Source organism: Camarhynchus parvulus, chromosome 4, assembly GCF_901933205.1.
Source record: "Camarhynchus parvulus chromosome 4, STF_HiC, whole genome shotgun sequence".
NCBI lineage: Eukaryota > Metazoa > Chordata > Aves > Passeriformes > Thraupidae > Camarhynchus > Camarhynchus parvulus.
Window position 1 is genome coordinate 23,517,610 of NC_044574.1, and position 19,168 is coordinate 23,536,777.

The following is a 19,168-nucleotide window of genomic DNA, read 5'->3' on the forward strand; positions in this document are numbered from 1 at the left end:
AGAATCCCCTCCCTCCCCTGCTGCCCTCGGGGCTCTGGATGCAGCCCAGGACACCTTTGGCTCTCTGGGCTGTGAGTGCCCATGGCTGGGTCATGTCCAGCCTCTCACCCACCAGCATCACCAAATCCTCCCTGGCAGGGCTGCTCTGGATCTGTTCATCCCCCAGACTGGGCTGATACCAGGGGCTGTCCTGACTGAGGTGCAGCACCCTGCATTGGTCTTGTTAAACCACGAGGGCCCACTTCTCAAACTTGCCCAGGCCCTTCTGGATGGCATCAGGTCCCTTGGGAGTGTGAATAGCACCACTCAGCTTGGTGTCATCTGAAAATCTGCTGAGGGTGCACTTAATCCCTTCATCTATGTCCTTAATGAAGATACTAAATAACACTGGTCCCAGTACAGATCCCTGAGGGACACCACTGATGTCCACCAGGACTCTGAGCCATAGACCACTACCCTCTGGATGTGACCTTTCTACCAATTTATTATCCATCTAACAGTCCACCCATCAAATCCATCTCTTTGTAATTTAGAGAGAAGGATGTTGTGGGGGACTGTGTCAAAGTCTTTACAGAAATCCAGATAAATGATGTCTGTAGCCCTTCCCTTGTACCCTGAGGGAGTCACTCCATTGTAGAAGGCCACTGGCTTGGTCAAGCAGGACTTGCCCTTGGTGGAGCTGTGCTGGCTCCCTCAAATCACCTCCCTGTTCTCCACGTGCCCTAGAACAGCTTCTGAGAGGATCTGTTCCATGATTTTCCAGGCACAGAGGTGATGATGACAGGTTGGCAGTTTCCCCTTTCTACCCTTTTAAAAGATGGATACAATGTTTCCATTTCCCCAGTCATCTGGGAAAGGGAGCTTCACCTGACTGCCATGACTTTTCAAATATCACTGGATGTGGCTCAGCAGCTCTATCAGCCAGTTCTCTCAAGACTCTGGGGCGCATCTCTTCAGGCCCCCCAGACTTCTGTGAGTGCAGGTTCTTCAGGTGGTCATAAACCTGATCTTCTCTTACAAGCGCTTCCCCACTCCTCATCCTGCTGTCCACTTGCTCGAGAGGTGTGGGAAGAAAGGCTGATATTAGAGACTGAAGCAAAAAAATTTGTTGAGTACCTCAGCCCTTTCCTCATCCATTTTTACCAATATTCTAACCTTTTTCAGGGAGGCTACACCTTCTTTGAGGTTTCTTTCCTGGTTTACATATGCTTGCCTAGGGTTTTTCTTTCATTAAAAATATAAAAAAAATTTCTTTTATACCTGGTTGGTATGCATTTGATTCCATTCTGATTGTGATGCTTATATTAAATACATATTCCTTAGAATGATAGAACTAATGTCGCATGCTCATTACTTCAGTACTAATCAAACATATGTAAATCTTATACAGCTAGAATTTTAATTTTTTTAAATTGTTAGGAAAGGCTGTACTTATACTGTAGATTTTCATCTGCAAAATTCCAAGCAATCATCCAAAAACATTATATTGTTTTCTTCTTTTCAACCCATAACACTTGTATTGAAATGAAGATTCTTAACTGAGCCACTGTGCTTACAAATACTTCAGACAAGGGATGCTGTCTTCAGCTGAAATGGGGATGCTTTGTTCCCAAGACACAAATGACTCTCTTGTGCTGGAATGAATGTAGCTGCAGAGTTTGAATAAATCAGCAGGTTTACTACAGCGTTTTGCTCAAGAGGAAATATTTTTGCTTAAACCACAGCATAATGTAGGTGTGTTCATGCTAGGACATTTTAAAGAATGTCAGTGCCCATGTACCACAAGGTGTTTCAGTAACTAAACCCATGGTTTATCAAAAGTTCTTTTCCCTCAGAGATGAGTAGTTGCTGCTTGCTTTTTCCCACAGGGAGGTTTGTTTGGGCCTAAATGCATTGTGGTAATTTAGAGTTGTGTCCTCCCCTATGGAGTAGTGCCATATTTTGTGTTGCAAGGCGGATGCGAGTTTACCAGGAAAGCATGTGTTTTTAGGAAATGCTAAACCCTCTATACAGGTACTCCTGTGGTCATGATGAGTTTTAGTAGTGTTTTAAAGGGGTGTTCCTATCAACCTCTAAATTTTGGAAAGAGTGAAACTTCAGTTTTGAATTAGTGTCTAAACTGTTGCCTTTCAGTCTCGCCTCTTCAGACATTGGTTTAATGTCTGGGGTTTTTTGTGATGCGCATAAAAGCTGAGGCACCTAGAGCTGTCTTCAGCCTGCAGTGGGAGCTGGGAGACTCTCTTCTGGTCCAAAAGCTGAGGTATTGTGCTGCCTTCCATGGCTCAAGAGTGACCATCAGGAGGCAAGATCATGTTCAGCACACTTGCAGCTGAAAAAATTCAGCCTAGAATTTTTTTCTCTAATTCAGCTTGGTTTGGAGCATCAGGCTGCCTATCAGAGCAAACTTATGGTTTGTGTCTAAGCCCAGAGGTAGCCTTTGTGTAGAGCTCGGGTTCTGCAATTGGCTATTCAAAGGCATGTTACAAAGCTGGAAATTATCCCAATGAGAAAGAGCTGTGTATAAAATAGCTTTCTGATACCTAAAATTATAAACTAGTTTTGTCCTTAACCCTGCCAGATACTGATGGACAAAATACTAATGAGCTTGTAAGCATTGTGCTGGAAAAGGGGTAACCTGCTGCATGTTAGATCACATTAAGTAATACCAGATTTCTAAGTTCAGAAAGTTTCTCTTCAGGGGCTGGGAGGTGGTTGGCAGAGCTGCCCGTGTAAGTGCACCAAAAAAATTTATATTCAGAAAACCCCAGAACTGTAACATGCAAATGAGGATTTCCTGCCTCTGGAAAATGTGGCTAATATCCTACATTATCTCATGAGCTAGAATTGTGAACTCTCCTAATGTATTTCCTATCTTCTGTGTGTACAGCAGGGTGGAAGAAAATATGAATGAGTATGTTGGTTTCGGGTGGTAGGGGATTTTTAGAGAGAAGGAAGGAGGAGGCAGTAGGTGGGTGAGAAAAAATGAGGTGGAGAGAAACATGTTGCATCTAAATGAAGTGCTGTGTGCTCTCAGCTGTTGTTACCCGTGCTGTTAAGACCAGTTAGTCTAAGGAGAGAAGTCTGACTCTGAACAGTTAGTGTGCTGCTTGACCCTATCACAAGATAATATTCAGTAGCAAATGCTGTGAAGAAAGTGAATGCAACAGCTTCTGTGGGGAAAAATTGGCAGGAAGGCAAGTAGAAGCAGACTGTGAGACATTTCTTACAAACTGTGCTTAGAAACCAATCTGTTCTTCTTTATTGTTCGCTGATGAAGGGATGGATTATAAATGGTACAGACGGCCTTGAGGCCTGTGATAGTACAGTATCTGCAGCTTTTCCAGTTGAAGGCTGAAAACTCTTGGTTTTTATGCTAAAAAGGGTAAGAATCCATTAAAAATTCTGAAAATGTGCATGTAAAAACCTTAGGCTCAAGAGCAAGTCATTATTTTATGCAGGAGAAGGATTGAAAGAACAAAGTTCTAAATATGTTTTTACACTTCTCACCTACATTGCTTATAGTTTGGCTAAGATAAATATCTAACTTTGGAAGTTTTAATATGAAAGAGATCTCTCATGTAATCTCCACTTCAGTCTGTCCTATTTATATTTTTGATGATGTCTACATAGTAGTATACGTGTGTCTAGAAGCATAAAAAGTTACAAGTGTTATGTGAGTGGTGTGCAAGCTCAGTGCACCAATGAATGGTCCACTCTCGTCCCGCTGAGTGTTCATAGCTCTGTCAATAGCCCAGACTCATTCCCACGGATTCAAATGTTTGAACAAAATACGTGGGAGCGGGGTTGGATGTTGCGCCATGTGCCTCAGTCACTCTCCGCATGGGCAGAAGCAGCCAGTGCCCAGCTTTGTGCCGCCTTCCAGGGATGGCACGGCTGGAATTCCCTCCCCTGGAGCCCCCCGTGGCTGGGCTCGGCCCTGCCGGTCCTGCCGAGAGGGATGTCCGGAAAGAGCCCGGATTCAGCCACCGAACGGTTTGGTTCCTTCTGCTCATCTTTCTCTTTAAAAGAGCGTCTTGGCTCACCGTGACTCACATCAAATGTAAGGCAGAGGATCCGCGAAGCTGATGGAAGCCGGCTGAGACGCGATGGGATTTTTTGCGTGATCGGTAGGCTTGGTGACAGGGCCATCTGCTGGCACAGGGACTCCGTCAGCATCCCGGAGAGCTCTGCTGGGAACGGCTCTCCTCCTGGGAGTGCTGAAGGAATGGCTTCATTCTAACCTCCCAACACCCGTCACTCCTCTTAAATTATCTTTGTAAACGGCTTCGTATCTTGTATTAATTTCTGATTTGGTAGCAGAACTTTTTACTCTAAAGAAAGACAACTCTCGAAATTTAAGCTTCATTCAAAAGTTAAATGGGATGTTTGATCTGGGAATAGTATTGCCTTAGATCATGCCAAAACTTAAAAACTATGTTCTGAGGAAGTGTGGGTTTGTAGAAGAATCTCTCAGATCAACGAGAAATTAATGTTAATGCTTAACATTCGTACAAAATATATACATTAGGGATATTTTGATTTAATATACAAATCAGATATCTTGTGAACAAACATAAAGAAGCCAAATGGTCTGTCATACTAACATTGTTAAATTTCTTGTGTTTTCAATATTGAAAAGGTTTTTGGAGGTGTTTTAGTTTACTTTTGCAAGCACTGTGCAATCAGTGCAGTGTCTCAAATGTAACAAACATGTCTGATATATATGTGTGTGCTCATGTTTACTTCTCTGTATGTTTAATTTAAGTATATCAGTCCACACTGCTTGACATGTGTGTATTGCTGATGTAACAGGTCACAAGGTTGTCTCAAACGTGTGGCAGAGCAAGGCATGTCCTGGTTCCAGCAGCGTTTATAGCAACTCTCTTAAAGCAGTACCCCTCATCACCCTTGTGATTGCAGTAAGAGACGTTATACAGTAGCTCCTTGCTGACAGAATGGCAATTTATTGTAGACCAAAACTATCCCCTGAGAATGCACTTATCTGGCTGCATCCAAAAATCTTTTGTCTTCTGTCCACATTTGTTGTCTCTAGCATCACATACCTTCATCCCACAGAAAATGCAAGCTATTACATACTGCCTAGGGGCTGTTCTGACCTTTTTGACTTCTAAACAGTTTTCTGCTTTTTTAGTCCTTTGACAATTCTTCAAATTAAATGACAGAAGTGGATTTCATTACAGGAGCTTTGACCAAAATTACTTATTGCTTACCTAGTAAACCTGGCCATAAATGTAATTGATTTATAAATTCCACAAAAGCACAAACATTAGCCAGTGACTGCTTGTAGTGCTGCTGTGTAGAAATTATGTGTATGGAGGGATAACTTTTCTTCAGGCCAAAAGACTGTGCAAGAATAAAACAACAATATTTTATGACCTCTGTGGATCAGGACTATTCTGGACCAATTTTTTTCCTGGTAGCTCATTCTATATTTGCACTTTCTGTTTTAGTGACTGTTTTCTGTTATCTGTTCTGAAAGGATGGCAGAATGGACTGCAGTATATCATGAAGGATGGATTGGACTGTGGAGAGGAGGAAGTAATCTCTTGTCTGAGAAACTTGGAAGAAAATGTCTGTGGTGCTAGGAAGCTAACCTGACAACATGAGTAATATAGACAGGGCTGTTGAAGTTCTGACCATCAGGGTGAGATGGAAGGCCAGGTGAGGTACTGTTTCATGTTCATATTTTTCTCCTGAAACTCTTTTGACTAAATGTAAGTGTGGTCCAGTAAATGTAATTGTTTTTTGTCAAGTTCACCTGTGAAAAATTGTACTGTATAAGGGAAATGGCATTTTACCTGCAAAGTCCAGTTTTGCTCCTGATTTACTGTGCTGAGTACTGGTCTCCAAGTTGTCTAGACATGTTGAAGTTCTTGTTTGCACAGTGATATTGGGCTACTGCAAATATTAAATGTGTTTTCTGACTTTGGTGTAACTGCATCTCTTCCATTACCAACACATTGGTAATGAAAACCTTGTTTTATCAGCATGGGAGTGGCCGTGGACATTGGGGTTTTTTTCTCTGTGACATTCGATGTGTGATGTACAGCGCTACTATTCCTATTAAAGTACTGAGATCACTTTCTTGTGAAGGTCCACAAGTTCCATAGAACAGGCTCTGAGAGGGCTATTGCAGAATATAAGTGCAATAAAACAAAGCCCTCCAAAGAACCGTAAAAGGATTTGTCATAAATGGGACGAAATCTTGCATTTGTAGTAAAAATGCAATGGAATACAGTTTTCGCACTGATACCCAATCTGTTGGTTTTCTGTCTCAGCCCCAGCTTGAGAGCAGGCAGCGCTCAGGTTACTCGGGAGGGAGGGTTCAGCAGAGCCCCGGGCGGTGGCAGGGACAGAGCCCACGATCGCTGCACGACTCTGGCAGCTGCGAGGGACGAGCGAGCTGCTTCTGGAACCGCATCCGTGTATCAGCACCTGGATGCTGCTGTACAACTTGATTTACTTCTTTGGCTAGTTTTGGATGGTGGTAAACACTTCTGTGCCCTTGGGTGAACAGTTTTGTTTGAGGTCCAGAGATGAAGATGAGGAGCCTCTCCTCCTTTTACGTCTCTCTGTGGTTGCTGTTCACAGCAGTGATACTCAAAGGTGAGAATACTGCTTGCTAGTTAAATGTTGCACTGAAGTTTATCTTATTCACATAGGATCTTGTGACCTGATCTACCCTACATGGCTGAGCCCCAGAAGTGTTTGATCTGTTTAGTTTAAATGTGTTTGATGCACAGACAAAACGATCATGTACGACCAGAATTGCAGCGCTCTTCGGGAAGTTTTGGTTTGTTGGGATATCTTTTTAGTCGGGAAGATTTGCTTTGAACTCTTAATTAGTCCGGGAAGTAGGTGTGAATCACCAGAGATATACTCCAAAGCACTTGTTCCCTACGGATTGCCGCCTGGCATTCGCTCGAGTCTTGCAGTGTGTGAGACTGGAGCGCTGAAGCGATAACGACTCCAACAACTGGCCATTTGCAAAAGCAGCGGGTGCTCGGGTGAGGCCCTATTGCATCCCACCACCGAAGGGGAGGAAGGTGGGCACAAAGCGGGTGAGCACCCATCGCCAAAGATCACCGGGACAAATTAACCTTTGCTTGGCAACAAGCTTTGAAAGAGATAAGGGAGAACACCGATAAAAAGCAGGTCCTATGAGATGGGATAATACTTCTTATCATGTACGCTGGTATCGGTCCTCTCCATTATCTACTCTCATCCTTTCTTGCTTTTGTATTTTCTTAAGTGTAATCTTTGTGCTTTTATATTGTTTAATTTCCATAGCTAATAACCGATACGACTACGTACCTCTTTCCCACTGCTGGAATTAAGGCAACATTTAAAATTTTTGGGATAACGTTAGTCAGCGGTTTGCTCGCCTTTGCCCGGGGCGGGGGAATTGAAGTTTGTCTTCAAACGACAGTTCACCGGGTAAGGTCTGATGGGTTTAACATCTACAGCTGGGGCGTAGCCAGAAGGTACCCAGGAAATAAAGGAACATTAACGGGCATTACTGCCCTGGAGACACTTGGTCTGGGAAAAGGTTGATAAGAGAACCAAGGAATGAGGGCCGAATTAGTATCGGAGGCGAAGGGATCAAAACCAATAGAAGATTGAACTCTAAGAACTGTGTAATTTAAAACGAGTGAACTTGAATTACTTTGGGGTTTTTATGTGTAAATAGGTGAAAAGTCTGGTAAAGAACCATGTAGGATGGAATGATTTTCACTGCACAACCCGGGCATGTGTGGATGAAATAATTTCTATTGCATGTCCTGCTCAGAATGACATCCTGCTCAGAATAAAGTAATACATAATTCTCTAACATGGAAAAGATGTTGTTGGAGAGTTTCTGTTTTCCCTGTAGTTTCAGTGACAGCATTGCATCAAGTTGTTCTAAAATAAACCTGCCATACATAAATATGTGTATTTATACACAACCAGTCATTCAGTGTTGTTTCACTCTTTCCCATCCCAAGGGATCTATCACGAAGAACCTCAGTTACCCCACCTTCAGGAGTGGGTTGTAACAGAGTGGTTCTGTTGTTCTTGCCCTTTGCTTGCAGAAATTTGTGAATCTATGTGAAGAGGCTGCCTAGAAAAACTGTGGTGTACAAAAGAGTATGAAACAGCAAAAGTATAATTTAAAACCTCAAGTTTCAGTTAATTGTCTTTAGTATCTAAGTTTGGATAGCAAGAAGCATTTCTAAATACATGGTTTGGAAAAGATGTTGGTGCGCAGATGTATTCACACATTAAGTAATTGCCAGGTTGTGAAGAAGAGCAGCTCAGACATTTTACAGGTGTTAGTTTAAAAAGAAAAAGATTAAATTCTGGAAGTAGCAGGAGTCTTACCAGTGCTGCAGCTAGGGACATACCAAAAGCCATTAGCCTGTGAGCAAGTGTCATTTCAGACCTTGCTGACTGTTAAGTCAGTAATACCTGCCATTGAGAGTCGTTCATAAAATAAAAGTAATTTTAATTTACTTTCAAAAAATAAGGATTGCTATATACAGTGTCTTTCAGTGGGTGTGAAAAGCTCAAGTTAGCTATTCACTTGCTCCAGGTGAACGCTGTCTTTATTTGAATAACTCCATCGGGTACTCTTCTGTATCTGAACTAATGATATTCTACCATATATGAATGATAAATATGGTTAGAGCAAATACTGCTTGAAGCAGTAGAAAGAAGGTGTTTTCTGATGCTGCTCAGTGCTTAATCTCATGTACTAAAAAATTTATGTTTTATAGCTGTAGAATCAGCCAAAGGAAAATATGCTCACATGCTGTTTAATGAATTGTTTGAAGACTACTCCAATGCTCTGAGACCAGTGGAAGACACAGATAAAGTACTGAATGTCACCCTTCAGATCACATTGTCTCAAATTAAAGACATGGTGAGTAAAAGTAGAGTTCTGTTTTTCTAAAAATATGCAGGAATATACTAGATGTAAGCCTTTTGTTTGGAGTAGGAAAAGCAGCCTTCAGTTTGTTGTGACAACTTCAGGAATGCTTCCTCAGGGGCAGGGGAGAGGGGGTGGACTGAGGGGTTGGGGGTGCATTCTGTTCTCCAGTTTTTTGTACATTCTTCTCTGGTTGCATCACTTAAGGCTTCCATTATAAGTCTGGAAGCTTAGAGCTGCTGAATTTTTAAGATTTCTTTTGTAGTTAGGTGTTGGTATCACACCCTCCAGGCAACTTTTGCTGAGTTTTAAATACAGCAAATGCTTTTTCTAAGCTGCAATAATTTCTATATAAAATCCCTAAAATTAGCCTTCAGTAATTTTTATAAATACATTTTTTTAGATACACTTTTAAGGCAAAAGAAAATGTGTTTGGAAGGAGAAGGAAAGATTATTTTTGTGACTTCTGAATTATAATTTCAAGGCCTCACCAAGCTCCCAAAGAATTTCTGAGCCTGGATCTGTTAGCTCTTTGCTATTCTGAAGCTTGCAAAATGAAATTAGGAAGAACTGGGAGCATTAGATACTGTGATTAAAACTGGGGAAGGTGCTGAAAGGTGAAGGTTTGCACAAGTGGGAGTCCAAACCGGTGATTTTCCTGTACAGTGTATGGGCCTGGATGCCTGTCTGAGAATTACTCTGTGGCCTGTTAGTATTCTGGCCTGTTTTGAGCACTACATCAAAGCCACATCACAAATGCTGTCTGTGTCTAAGATATGATTTTGTCACCTTCAGCTAGAAATATCTCTACATTTTTATGCAGGATGAAAGGAACCAAATTTTGTCAGCTTACTTATGGATTCGACAGAGCTGGTATGATGCATACCTCAGATGGGACAAAGATAAATACGATGGGCTGGATTCCATCAGGATTCCAAGCAATTTGGTTTGGAGACCAGATATTGTCCTATATAACAAGTGAGTGTGGCTGGAGAAAATCAGCTTGCATATTTGAGGGAGGGAGGGGGTTAGAGGAGAAACTGGCCTACAGAGTCTGAACTTTCATCTCTACCTTACTTTAGCAAGGGGTATGTTTGTTGTCTTAACATTTGTTGTTGATAATCTAAATATTTTGCAATGAAGCTATAGACAAGATCTGAAAATTATGCTACAGAACAAAGCTCTTCTGAATTTTTCTGCACTGGGCATTGAATACCCTGGCTGTCTGAGGTGCTTTCTGCTGAGGTTCCTGAGAACTCTGGAAGATTGTCCACAAAAAGATGATACATAAAGGCTGCACTCCCTGTCTGCTCTCCCAGGCCAATACTGACCTGCAGACTGTTTTCATCTTTTAATGGACTCCTATCCTACTGTGTTCTGTTTGAGGTCAAGTTTGAAGGAACTATGGCCAACAAATGCAACATAACTCAGCAGCACTGACGTTTGGCATTCATGGGCATTCATACCTGTAAATAATGGTTATTAGTAAGTTCCTACTAAAATTCAGTGTAAATATGATTTCAGAAACATGCTTTTAATGGTGTGAAAGGAGGGTCTTCCCCATTGCCTACCTTCTCTGGCCCTCACCCTTAAGTTTTTGTCTGTCAATCCTGACTGCCATTTTTCTGTCTTTTAGGGCTGATGATGACTTTTCAGAACCAGTAAATACTAATGTAGTGCTGAGATATGACGGAAAAATCACTTGGGATACACCTGCTATCACAAAGAGCTCTTGTGTAGTGGATGTGTCTTATTTTCCTTTCGACAGCCAGCAGTGCAACCTTACCTTTGGGTCCTGGACCTATAACGGTAATCAGGTAGACCTCATCAATTCTCTTGATAGTGGTGACCTCTCTGACTTCATAGAAGATGTGGAATGGGAGATCCATGGTATGCCAGCAGTTAAGAATGTCATCACTTATGGCTGCTGCTCTGAGCCTTATCCAGATGTGACCTTCACGCTGATTTTGAAAAGGAAGTCCTCTTTCTATATATTTAATCTGTTGCTTCCTTGCATTTTGATCTCTTTCCTGGCCCCACTGGGATTCTATCTCCCTGCAGACTCTGGTGAGAAAGTGTCTCTGGGTGTTACAGTTCTTCTTGCTCTGACCGTGTTCCAGCTGATGGTTGCAGAGATCATGCCCCCATCTGAAAATGTACCTTTGATAGGTGAGTTTTACATACTTTGTCTTTAAGCATGACTTAGTAATAGCAGGGTTGTATGTCAGCGAATCTTCATGTAATTTGTGATTTCTGGGAAGATAGATTTGCTGTATTTTTGAAACATAGTGAAGTACTTAAAATATGTGTGGAATCTGTGTAAGTATGCTACAGTATTTAGAAGTTATTTTGTGTTTATTTTAAATTATACTAGCTAGCTGTTTTATATTTATGAAATATAGTTAGAGATTTCGAATTATGCTATCACATCTTGAAGTAAAGCTGGTAATGGAAAACAATTTTAGAACTAACACATGAAGTATAATCAAAAGCTATAAGCACAAGGTCAGACTGTTTCAAGATATGTTTCTGTCAGATCCAGGCTGTTGGATGGCCTGGCTGGCATACTCACAGTTGACTTAATATCTGACAATTGCTTCATTGGATTATAGTTCCTGGGAATTCAGTATGCTGAAATTTAATTTTTGTCTGGGAGTTCAGGAAAGTCCATGTGCAGTGAAAGGAACCTAGCTCAGTCTGTTTTCTCTATTCCCACGCTCTCCCTTGCCATCCGTTCCAATCCCTTTGGAACTGGGTTTAGGCACACTTGTCTGTGGCACGTCCTGTGCTGCTGTGTTGCTGCTGTCAGCTCTTGCTTCTCCTGCAGATCTGCAGAGCAGGGCTGGGAGCTGCTTCTCTGCACAGGTTGGTTGAGTGCTCAGCTGTGTGCTTCAGTTGCCGAAAGCAGGGGCAGAGGAGCACAGCTTGTGTTCTCTCCAGCTCTGTGCTCTGACCCTGGGGCTGGCAGCACACTGGTTGTGGGTGCCAGCAAGGTCTGCCTATTCACTGACATGTTTGAGTGTGAGAGCATGGATCTGCTGGTGTGGGCTGCATCAACAGCTCAAACAAAGTGTGGTCATCACTGTTGTTAATACCTGAGGAAATGGGATTTCCATGGTGCCGTGTGAAGCCATTGCCATGGGGATTTTGCAGATACTATGAAAAGAACAAGGCTCTTGAGAAACATTTTTGAGCTGCTTTCTGAATGGATGTGTTTCAAGTAGTCAGAGGTTTTAGCTTGCAAATATTTACCATGCTAATACAGTAGTCACACACTCATCTGATAAAGACATGCCAGTAATGAGTATGAGATTTTATTTTAATGGCTTTTATCTTTGTTTTTAAATGGTGAATCCTCATCTAAGAGAATTAAAGTGATTAAAATTTTATTTCCCTTGCATTTATGCTTAGTACTATGTTGTCACACTGTTGATTCTCATTGATTTTTTTAAATTAGAGTAACATCTTTAATATAATTTTATTTTGTGTTCTAGGGAAGTACTACATAGCAACTATGACCATGATCACAGCTTCCACTGCATTGACAATCATTATAATGAATCTCCATCATTGTGGCTCAGAAGCAAAGCCTGTTCCACAGTGGGCCAAGGTGGTTATTTTGGACTATATGTCAAAAATCTTTTTTGTTTATGATGTGGGTGAAAATTGCACAAGTCCGAAAAGAGAGAAGGAAGAAGAATGTAGGTTAGAGGGGGATGATGGGGGTCAGAGGAGGCACAAAGAGGTAAGGAGTCCTCTTTCCTCTAGGAATGATGACTGCAATCTCAAGGAGAAGCTCAATGGAAATTGGAATAAAAGCTATGGAGTTCATGGTGAAAATGTTAATTGCTGTTCTTGTTACAAAATGCTGATTAAAAATATTGAGTATATTGCTAATTGTGTTAGAGACCATAAAGCAAACCGGGCCAAAGGAATTGAGTGGAAAAAAGTTGCAAAAGTGATGGACAGGTTTTTCATGTGGATTTTCTTTATCATGGTGTTTTTTATGAGTGTGCTGATCATTGGGAAAGCTGCTTAACTGAAAATGAGTGTGTTCCTTTTGTAAATCTAATATTCTATGTTAGTTCATTTAGGAGGAGTTTAGTGATGGGGTGCTTTTGGGATCTTTGTCTTGCATTCTGTAACAATAAACAAATTGATTCTGTAGGCTGTGACAGTGAGTTGAGACTCAACATAACTGAGGACTTTGCTGGTGACTGTCCTTGCCTCTCAGTATGGGTGTTCTAATGAGGCTGCAGGATAAGCAGTCACTGTTCCACCTTGGTGGGAGGTGGCCCTCACTTCAGGCTGTCTGCTTCACTCCATCGCAGCAGTGGAGCAGACAGCCTAGCAGGGAGCTGTGTATTCCCAGGGCTGCATCTCTACCCCTTGCAATTTGATCAGCCCTTTCTCTCTTCCAGGGGGAAAAAAAAAAGTGTATTTGTGATATGGCGACATTTTCTGGAGATCATCCCTTCATGGCATTGCCTTTTTCCCTTTTATTTTAGCTTGACTTGAAAACTTATGGTTTTTGTTCCAGCTCACTGATCGCTGTTCATTTCATAGGCTCTACATGCTGTGCCTTTAGTTTCTAATATGGTTGAGCTTACTGAATATGATCTTCCTCTTTATCATTTTCTGCTGCAGAATATTACTGTGTTGTCACCATGGCCCAAGTAAGCCAAATTCCCAGGGTTTCTTCCTCACTGAGTCAGAGGGCCTCTTTTCAATTCTTTCTCTTGAGCCTAATAATAGGAAGCACTTCTCCTCTCCTTCCTACATGTCTCATTGCCCTGGGCATTTGTTCAAGATGTGCCTTTAAATGTTACTTGAGACTGCTAAAATAGGAGGCTGTGACTTCTGTCTTCTCTCACTGTATTTACCTGCCAGTGTTCACCCTTTGTGTCTCTTGTTCACTCTTACAAGCTCTTTAATACTTAAATTTTAAACAGTTTACAGGAATGCCAAGGTTGCTCTGTGCATTACTTAGCACAAAATTATGATTTACAGATTCTTTAAAGTAGTGCCATAATCAACACTCCTTGCTCAACACCTTAGTTCTTACATATATGGGAAAATGTTTGTTGCTGACAACACCAAAAACCCCTGTTCTGTGTGTTAATTTCTGTTAAGCCTCTCAGACTAATGGAGCTCTGGAGGATGTCTCTTGTAGTAAAGTAAGAAACCAGTACCTCGGGCATGTCCATGGCAAATAAATTGCTTTTGCAAAGCACCCTGAACTTTGAAACCATGATATTCTAGATGCAGTGGGAGAGGCAGAATGGCATTGTAATGGATCCCAGTCAAAAGTTCATGTGATAAAACTAATTTTCATAATTGTTACAGTTAATAGGAGCATAGCTGTGAATCAGTAACTTAAGAGCAAGGAGCTAACCTGGTAAAGTGATGCAGTTGTTATGCCCAAATTTATTAGAAGAAAGGGAATTGCTCTTTTTATTTTGATGATGTAAATGATGCATTGAATTGCTAATGGCAGGTTTTCTTTTGTGTGGAATAATTAACACTGTAAACTTATCTGGATTCTCATACATAATGCAAGCCTAAAGTCCAGGTTTTAATGTAAAGCTAAACTGGGTGTCTAGCCAAGAATAAACTCAGTATGTGGAAAAAGTCTTAAGTGTGTTCCCTGTGTATTATCAGTTCCCACTCAACCAGGGTAACTTTGAGCAGCTCCTTTAGAAGACAAGCTTTTCATTTTCGTTCACTGTGCAGAAAACCGATTGCATCCCTTTGCCACATAGTTCAGGGTCTGGCACTTACACTGCCTGCTTGAGGAAACTGGTTTGCTCTTCCTTGTGGAAAAAAATATTGTCTGGAAAGCTGAGGGAGTAAGGTATTTAAAGATAAGGGTAAAATATTCAGGAGTCTTCAGCATGGAAAACTGATGACCAAGGGTTTATTTGAGGCTTATGGGTGGCATAAAGAGCTACTGTCCACAGTCTCTTACAATACAGGAACAGGGTACATGAAATGTACACAGTGTATGGCAGTGGGAGAATCTGTACAACATGTGATGAGGCTGAAGAACTCTTTGCAACACGATGGGTGGATGTCAAAAGATTATATGGATTTCCAGACTTAAGGGAAAAAATAAAAGAAAAATCTACTGGCATACTTCTAAATACAGTCACCAAGCATCTAAAGGAGGAGCAATATTTTAGGGATTCATGACTACATGTTCTTCAATGCTCTTCATCCCACTGGTGGCATCCACTGGAGGCAGCTGCAAGATTTCCACAGCTCTTTAGTCTGATTCAGAATATCTGTCTTAGAAATTCAGATTTTGTCCATGTCACTCTGTTCAAAACAAACTGTTGCAGTTGTGGGTTTTCCATGTGTAAGGGAAAGTTTGCAATCTTAGGTGGATTGTGGGCCTCTGTCATGCTGGTGCTTTTCAGTACTCTGCATGCTTGGATGATCATGATGAAATCATGCTTTGCAATTCCCTAATACTTTTTATGTGAAGATGTGATGGTATAAGAAATACCTTCCTTGCAAGAATATGATTTGAAAAATAGTTCTAATGAGTCAGCTTATTAACTATTAAATTTGCTTTTAAATTTTTATCCTTTTCTTTGGATCACCAGACATTCTCAAGTGTTTCTTTCACCCTTTATTTACATAAGGTGATTTTTCTTGATCTTGTAAGAAAGATTTTTCCATTTTTAGTTCATAAGAACCCTGGATTTGATAAAGATTGTGAGTAGCAGATGATGAGTGCCAGTAGAAGCTGGTCCCTGAATTTTTGTGATGCTAGGACCCTTGAGCCATGTCCCTGGACTTGATCATCATTCAGGGTAAAAAGCATGATGTGACACTGCATGCCATGATTCTGGTGACAAGGCTGACTCAAGGCCCACGCTGCTGCCGGGCAAGGGCTGCCTGGTTTAAAGCTAGCTCAGGAGTTTCTGAGGGACAGTAGCTTAGGTCCTAATGTTTGCAGAATCGCAGAATCATTTAGATTGGAGAAGACCTCTGAGATCATCATGTAATGTCCAGTCATTTCTTGAACACCTCCAGAGACTGTGACTGCACCGCTCCCTAGGCAGTTCATACCAACCCTTTCCATGAAGAAATTTCATCAAGAAGAAACTTCTAAATCAGCCTTGTGTGTGACTAGGCAGAACTGTACATGGGAGCTGTAGTGCTGAGCGAGACAGGACTGTTTAATCTAATTTTACCCATCTTGGTCTCTTTCTCTTTCCTTTGTGTGCCTTGTGCTCAGATCCAGTAATCTTTGAGGAAGATGAAATACAGAAATTATTAACAACTATGATTGTAGTAACATAAAATTAGCTATTTATGCTCTGAGTAACTCTGTTTACCATGAAGGCAGCTGGGTGACTTTATATTTACTGAGGAGAACAATGATGCTGTAAAAATGCTGTTTTAGGTCTCTATGCTGCAGAGGCCTTCGAGAGATGAGCTGACAGATTCTTTTGTTGCACCATCTCTTGGCAGAGAGATCAACTCTCCTTTCTTGTACCGAGTCACTGCAGTGTTGAAATGAGGAAAAATAGGAACTGTCTCTTGTGATGCCTTCACTGCTCTTTTCACAAGCAGAATTACAGAGCTTAAGTGTAATGGGATGTTGGGGTGTTGAATTTTCAACGGTGCAGAAAGGAAGAAGATGGTCTTTCCTAAGCTAGGAAATCTGTTTGTGTTCATGGAAATTGGAGCAAGAGGGTTCAGACTAAACCAAAAAGGATCATCCTGAACAATAAATGACATTCTGAGAGAGAAGAGGTTTTTCCCATGTTTCAGGAATTCAGACGTCACATTCTAAGCATCTACATCTTTTGTCCACTGGTTAGCAAAACTTGGTTCTCTAACACTGCCAGGATTATGATACATTTCTCAAGAAATGCAGGAGTGTGGCAAGAATTCCTGATTGTGCGCCAGTCCCAATTTGAGCAGCTGATGACCTGAGTATGATTGTTTTGGAGAGAGGAAAAGGAGACTGTGGGGTGAAAGGCAGCTCCTCTCATTCTGTTTGAAAGTTTGAAGAATCCATATTTTCTTACAAACTTCTGTTATTCACTGAAGAAAAGAATATATTGACTCTTGTTTTCTTTCTTAACATGTTTTCATCAGTGACAATATAGGACCAAAGGTGACCTCTTTAGTTTGTGTGCAGCCACCTCCGTTGTACCTGCAGGCAGAGTGAGTGACCTAGAGCTCCATTAAAGGCTAAACATCTATTTTCTCACTGTTCTCTGAAGTCTACTAAAAAGGAGAAATCTTTCTTCTTTGTTAGAAACAAGTCCAACTCTGTGAAGGGGCACAGAAGGTAGTGAAGGTGTTTGTATCTAGTTTGTGCTGTGCAAATTAGGGCTTCATTGTCTCCAGACACTTTTTAAGAACTTCATTTTACCTTTGCAGTAAGGAGTAACAGAGATAGCGAGTACCCAGCTCACTTTTGTTCTTATGTCTGTCTTTCTAAACACTTTTGTACATTTGATTCCTAGTCTGCAGGCCACAGACCATTGAAGATCTGCAGGGCCACCAGGAGGACGCTGCAGCACCAAGGTGAGGGTCTCAGGTGGTGCCTTCTGGTTACCTGGGGTGCAGGTCTCTTCTTGGGTATTCCTGCTTCAGAGTAGAAGTCCATCTACTGAACATCCAGAAAATGCAAATTAACATTAAAAAAGGGCATCTGCAATTTCAAGTTGGGTTTCTATTCTACTTTCTGAAAACATTTATTTAAAAAGTGATCCAGTACTACTTTTTAAGTAACCCATCTAGGATCATGGGTTTTTCTTGGGAGCAGGTATTGTTTTTTCCCTCTGCCATTATCATGTTCTCTGTCTTGACATTCACACAGTACTCACAACAAATCTTTATCTCTATTTTAAAAGAACCTGAAACAGATTTTCATAAGTCATTATTTTTATTTATATCACTCTTCACTGAACAAGATTTTATAAATGGTGTTGGGAGTGCTGGGGAGACTGCATACCACAGTCTTTCCTACATTTCACTTTTATTTGAAGAAAACACTAGTTTTGATTAATTTTAATGTGATGCCAGAGATATCAAAAGAAGAGCGGAGCAAAAAATCATATGCTTTAAAAAAATTACTTAAATTTAACCCAGATTACTGTAGGCAGAGTGTTTCACTGGATAGAATTATTAAACTGGATTCACTGGGTATTTGCTTTCTATGTGTCTGTCATCACTAACAGACATCTTGATTAATAGCAGTCTTAAATGCTGTATAATCACATCATACTCTGGTTTTGTTTGCTTTTGAATTCTCCATTAGCATGTTTAACAACAAGTTAGCAGGAAATTTTTTGAGGCAATATAATATGAACAAATAAAGAATGATAGCATCATTAATGCACACATCTGCATGCTTCTGTTGTTAGTGTGCCACAGATAAGTCATAGATCTGGTTGTTTTATTCATTTTGTGTTTTCAGTTCTAGCTGAGCACTACCAAGCTGCTCACAACATTGCAGTGACAAGAGTGCCTTTTGTTAATGTTACGTTGGAGCAAAAACGCACCCTAACAAGAAAGGTAAATAGATGGTAAAGTCATCTGGAGCAGTCTCCAGCAGTTAGAAAAGACCTTTACAGAGAAAGCATTTGGCTAGAATGTGGAGTCCATGTTCCATGGGGATGGAAGTGGTGGTTTGACTTCCATGGGGCCACAATTGCTTAGGGGATGGTAGCAGACAGAGCTGCGCTGCAAAATAATGCTACAGAATGTTAGCAAAATGAAGAAGAGGAAAGAGATGGGAAAAGCTAACTAAACATGGAGTGAAAAATGTAAAATTACTGAGACTATTGATCAGCACCTGTGGGTTCATTAGAGCACATTCAGGCTGTGGGATAGCTGCTTTAATTCTACATGTGCCATTCACTGGGCAGCCTGTGTCCAGGGGTGGGCTGCTGGCAACCCTGGGGCTGCATCACAGCACTGGCTCTGGTGTGGGGTAAGGGGTGACTGTCTTAGTCAAGGACAAAGTGCCAGCTTACCCTGAATCATGATGATGTGTCCAAGCCTTCACTAGCTTGATGGATGGGTGGGACCCTGAGGACCCACTGCCATCACCTACTGGTAAAGCACATCTACTTCATCTCTCTGCTCAGTTCCCAAAAGTGTCTGCTGGCCTTCAGCAGGAAAATTGTCACTTCTATGGTCTGGAAGGTTGGCTTTCTCTGGGCTAATTCATAGCACTAAGTTCCTTCTGGCACCATGATTATTCAATAA

The 19,168-nt window shown here is 41.3% G+C and overlaps 1 protein-coding gene across 1 annotated transcript; it reads left to right on the plus strand.

The window, feature by feature from the left end:
• The first annotated feature begins 6,557 nt into the window (after positions 1 to 6,557).
• CHRNA9 (cholinergic receptor nicotinic alpha 9 subunit) lies at positions 6,558 to 12,968 on the plus strand. The gene is made up of 5 exons (XM_030948044.1): positions 6,558 to 6,627; positions 8,778 to 8,923; positions 9,753 to 9,907; positions 10,566 to 11,098; positions 12,424 to 12,968. The coding sequence occupies exons 1-5, from the start codon at positions 6,558 to 6,560 to the stop codon at positions 12,966 to 12,968; spliced, it is 1,449 nt and encodes a 482-aa protein (XP_030803904.1).
• Positions 12,969 to 19,168: the final 6,200 nt, after the last annotated feature.

Excerpts from the sequence above, each read along its gene's own strand:
- CHRNA9 (XM_030948044.1), top strand. The coding sequence starts at position 6,558 with ATGAAGATGAGGAGCCTCTCCTCCTTTTACGTCTCTCTGTGGTTGCTG. Across the intron at positions 8,924-9,752 it reads TGTCTCAAATTAAAGACATG|GATGAAAGGAACCAAATTTT; the intron begins GTGAGTAAAAGT and ends ATTTTTATGCAG. Across the intron at positions 9,908-10,565 it reads GATATTGTCCTATATAACAA|GGCTGATGATGACTTTTCAG; the intron begins GTGAGTGTGGCT and ends TCTGTCTTTTAG.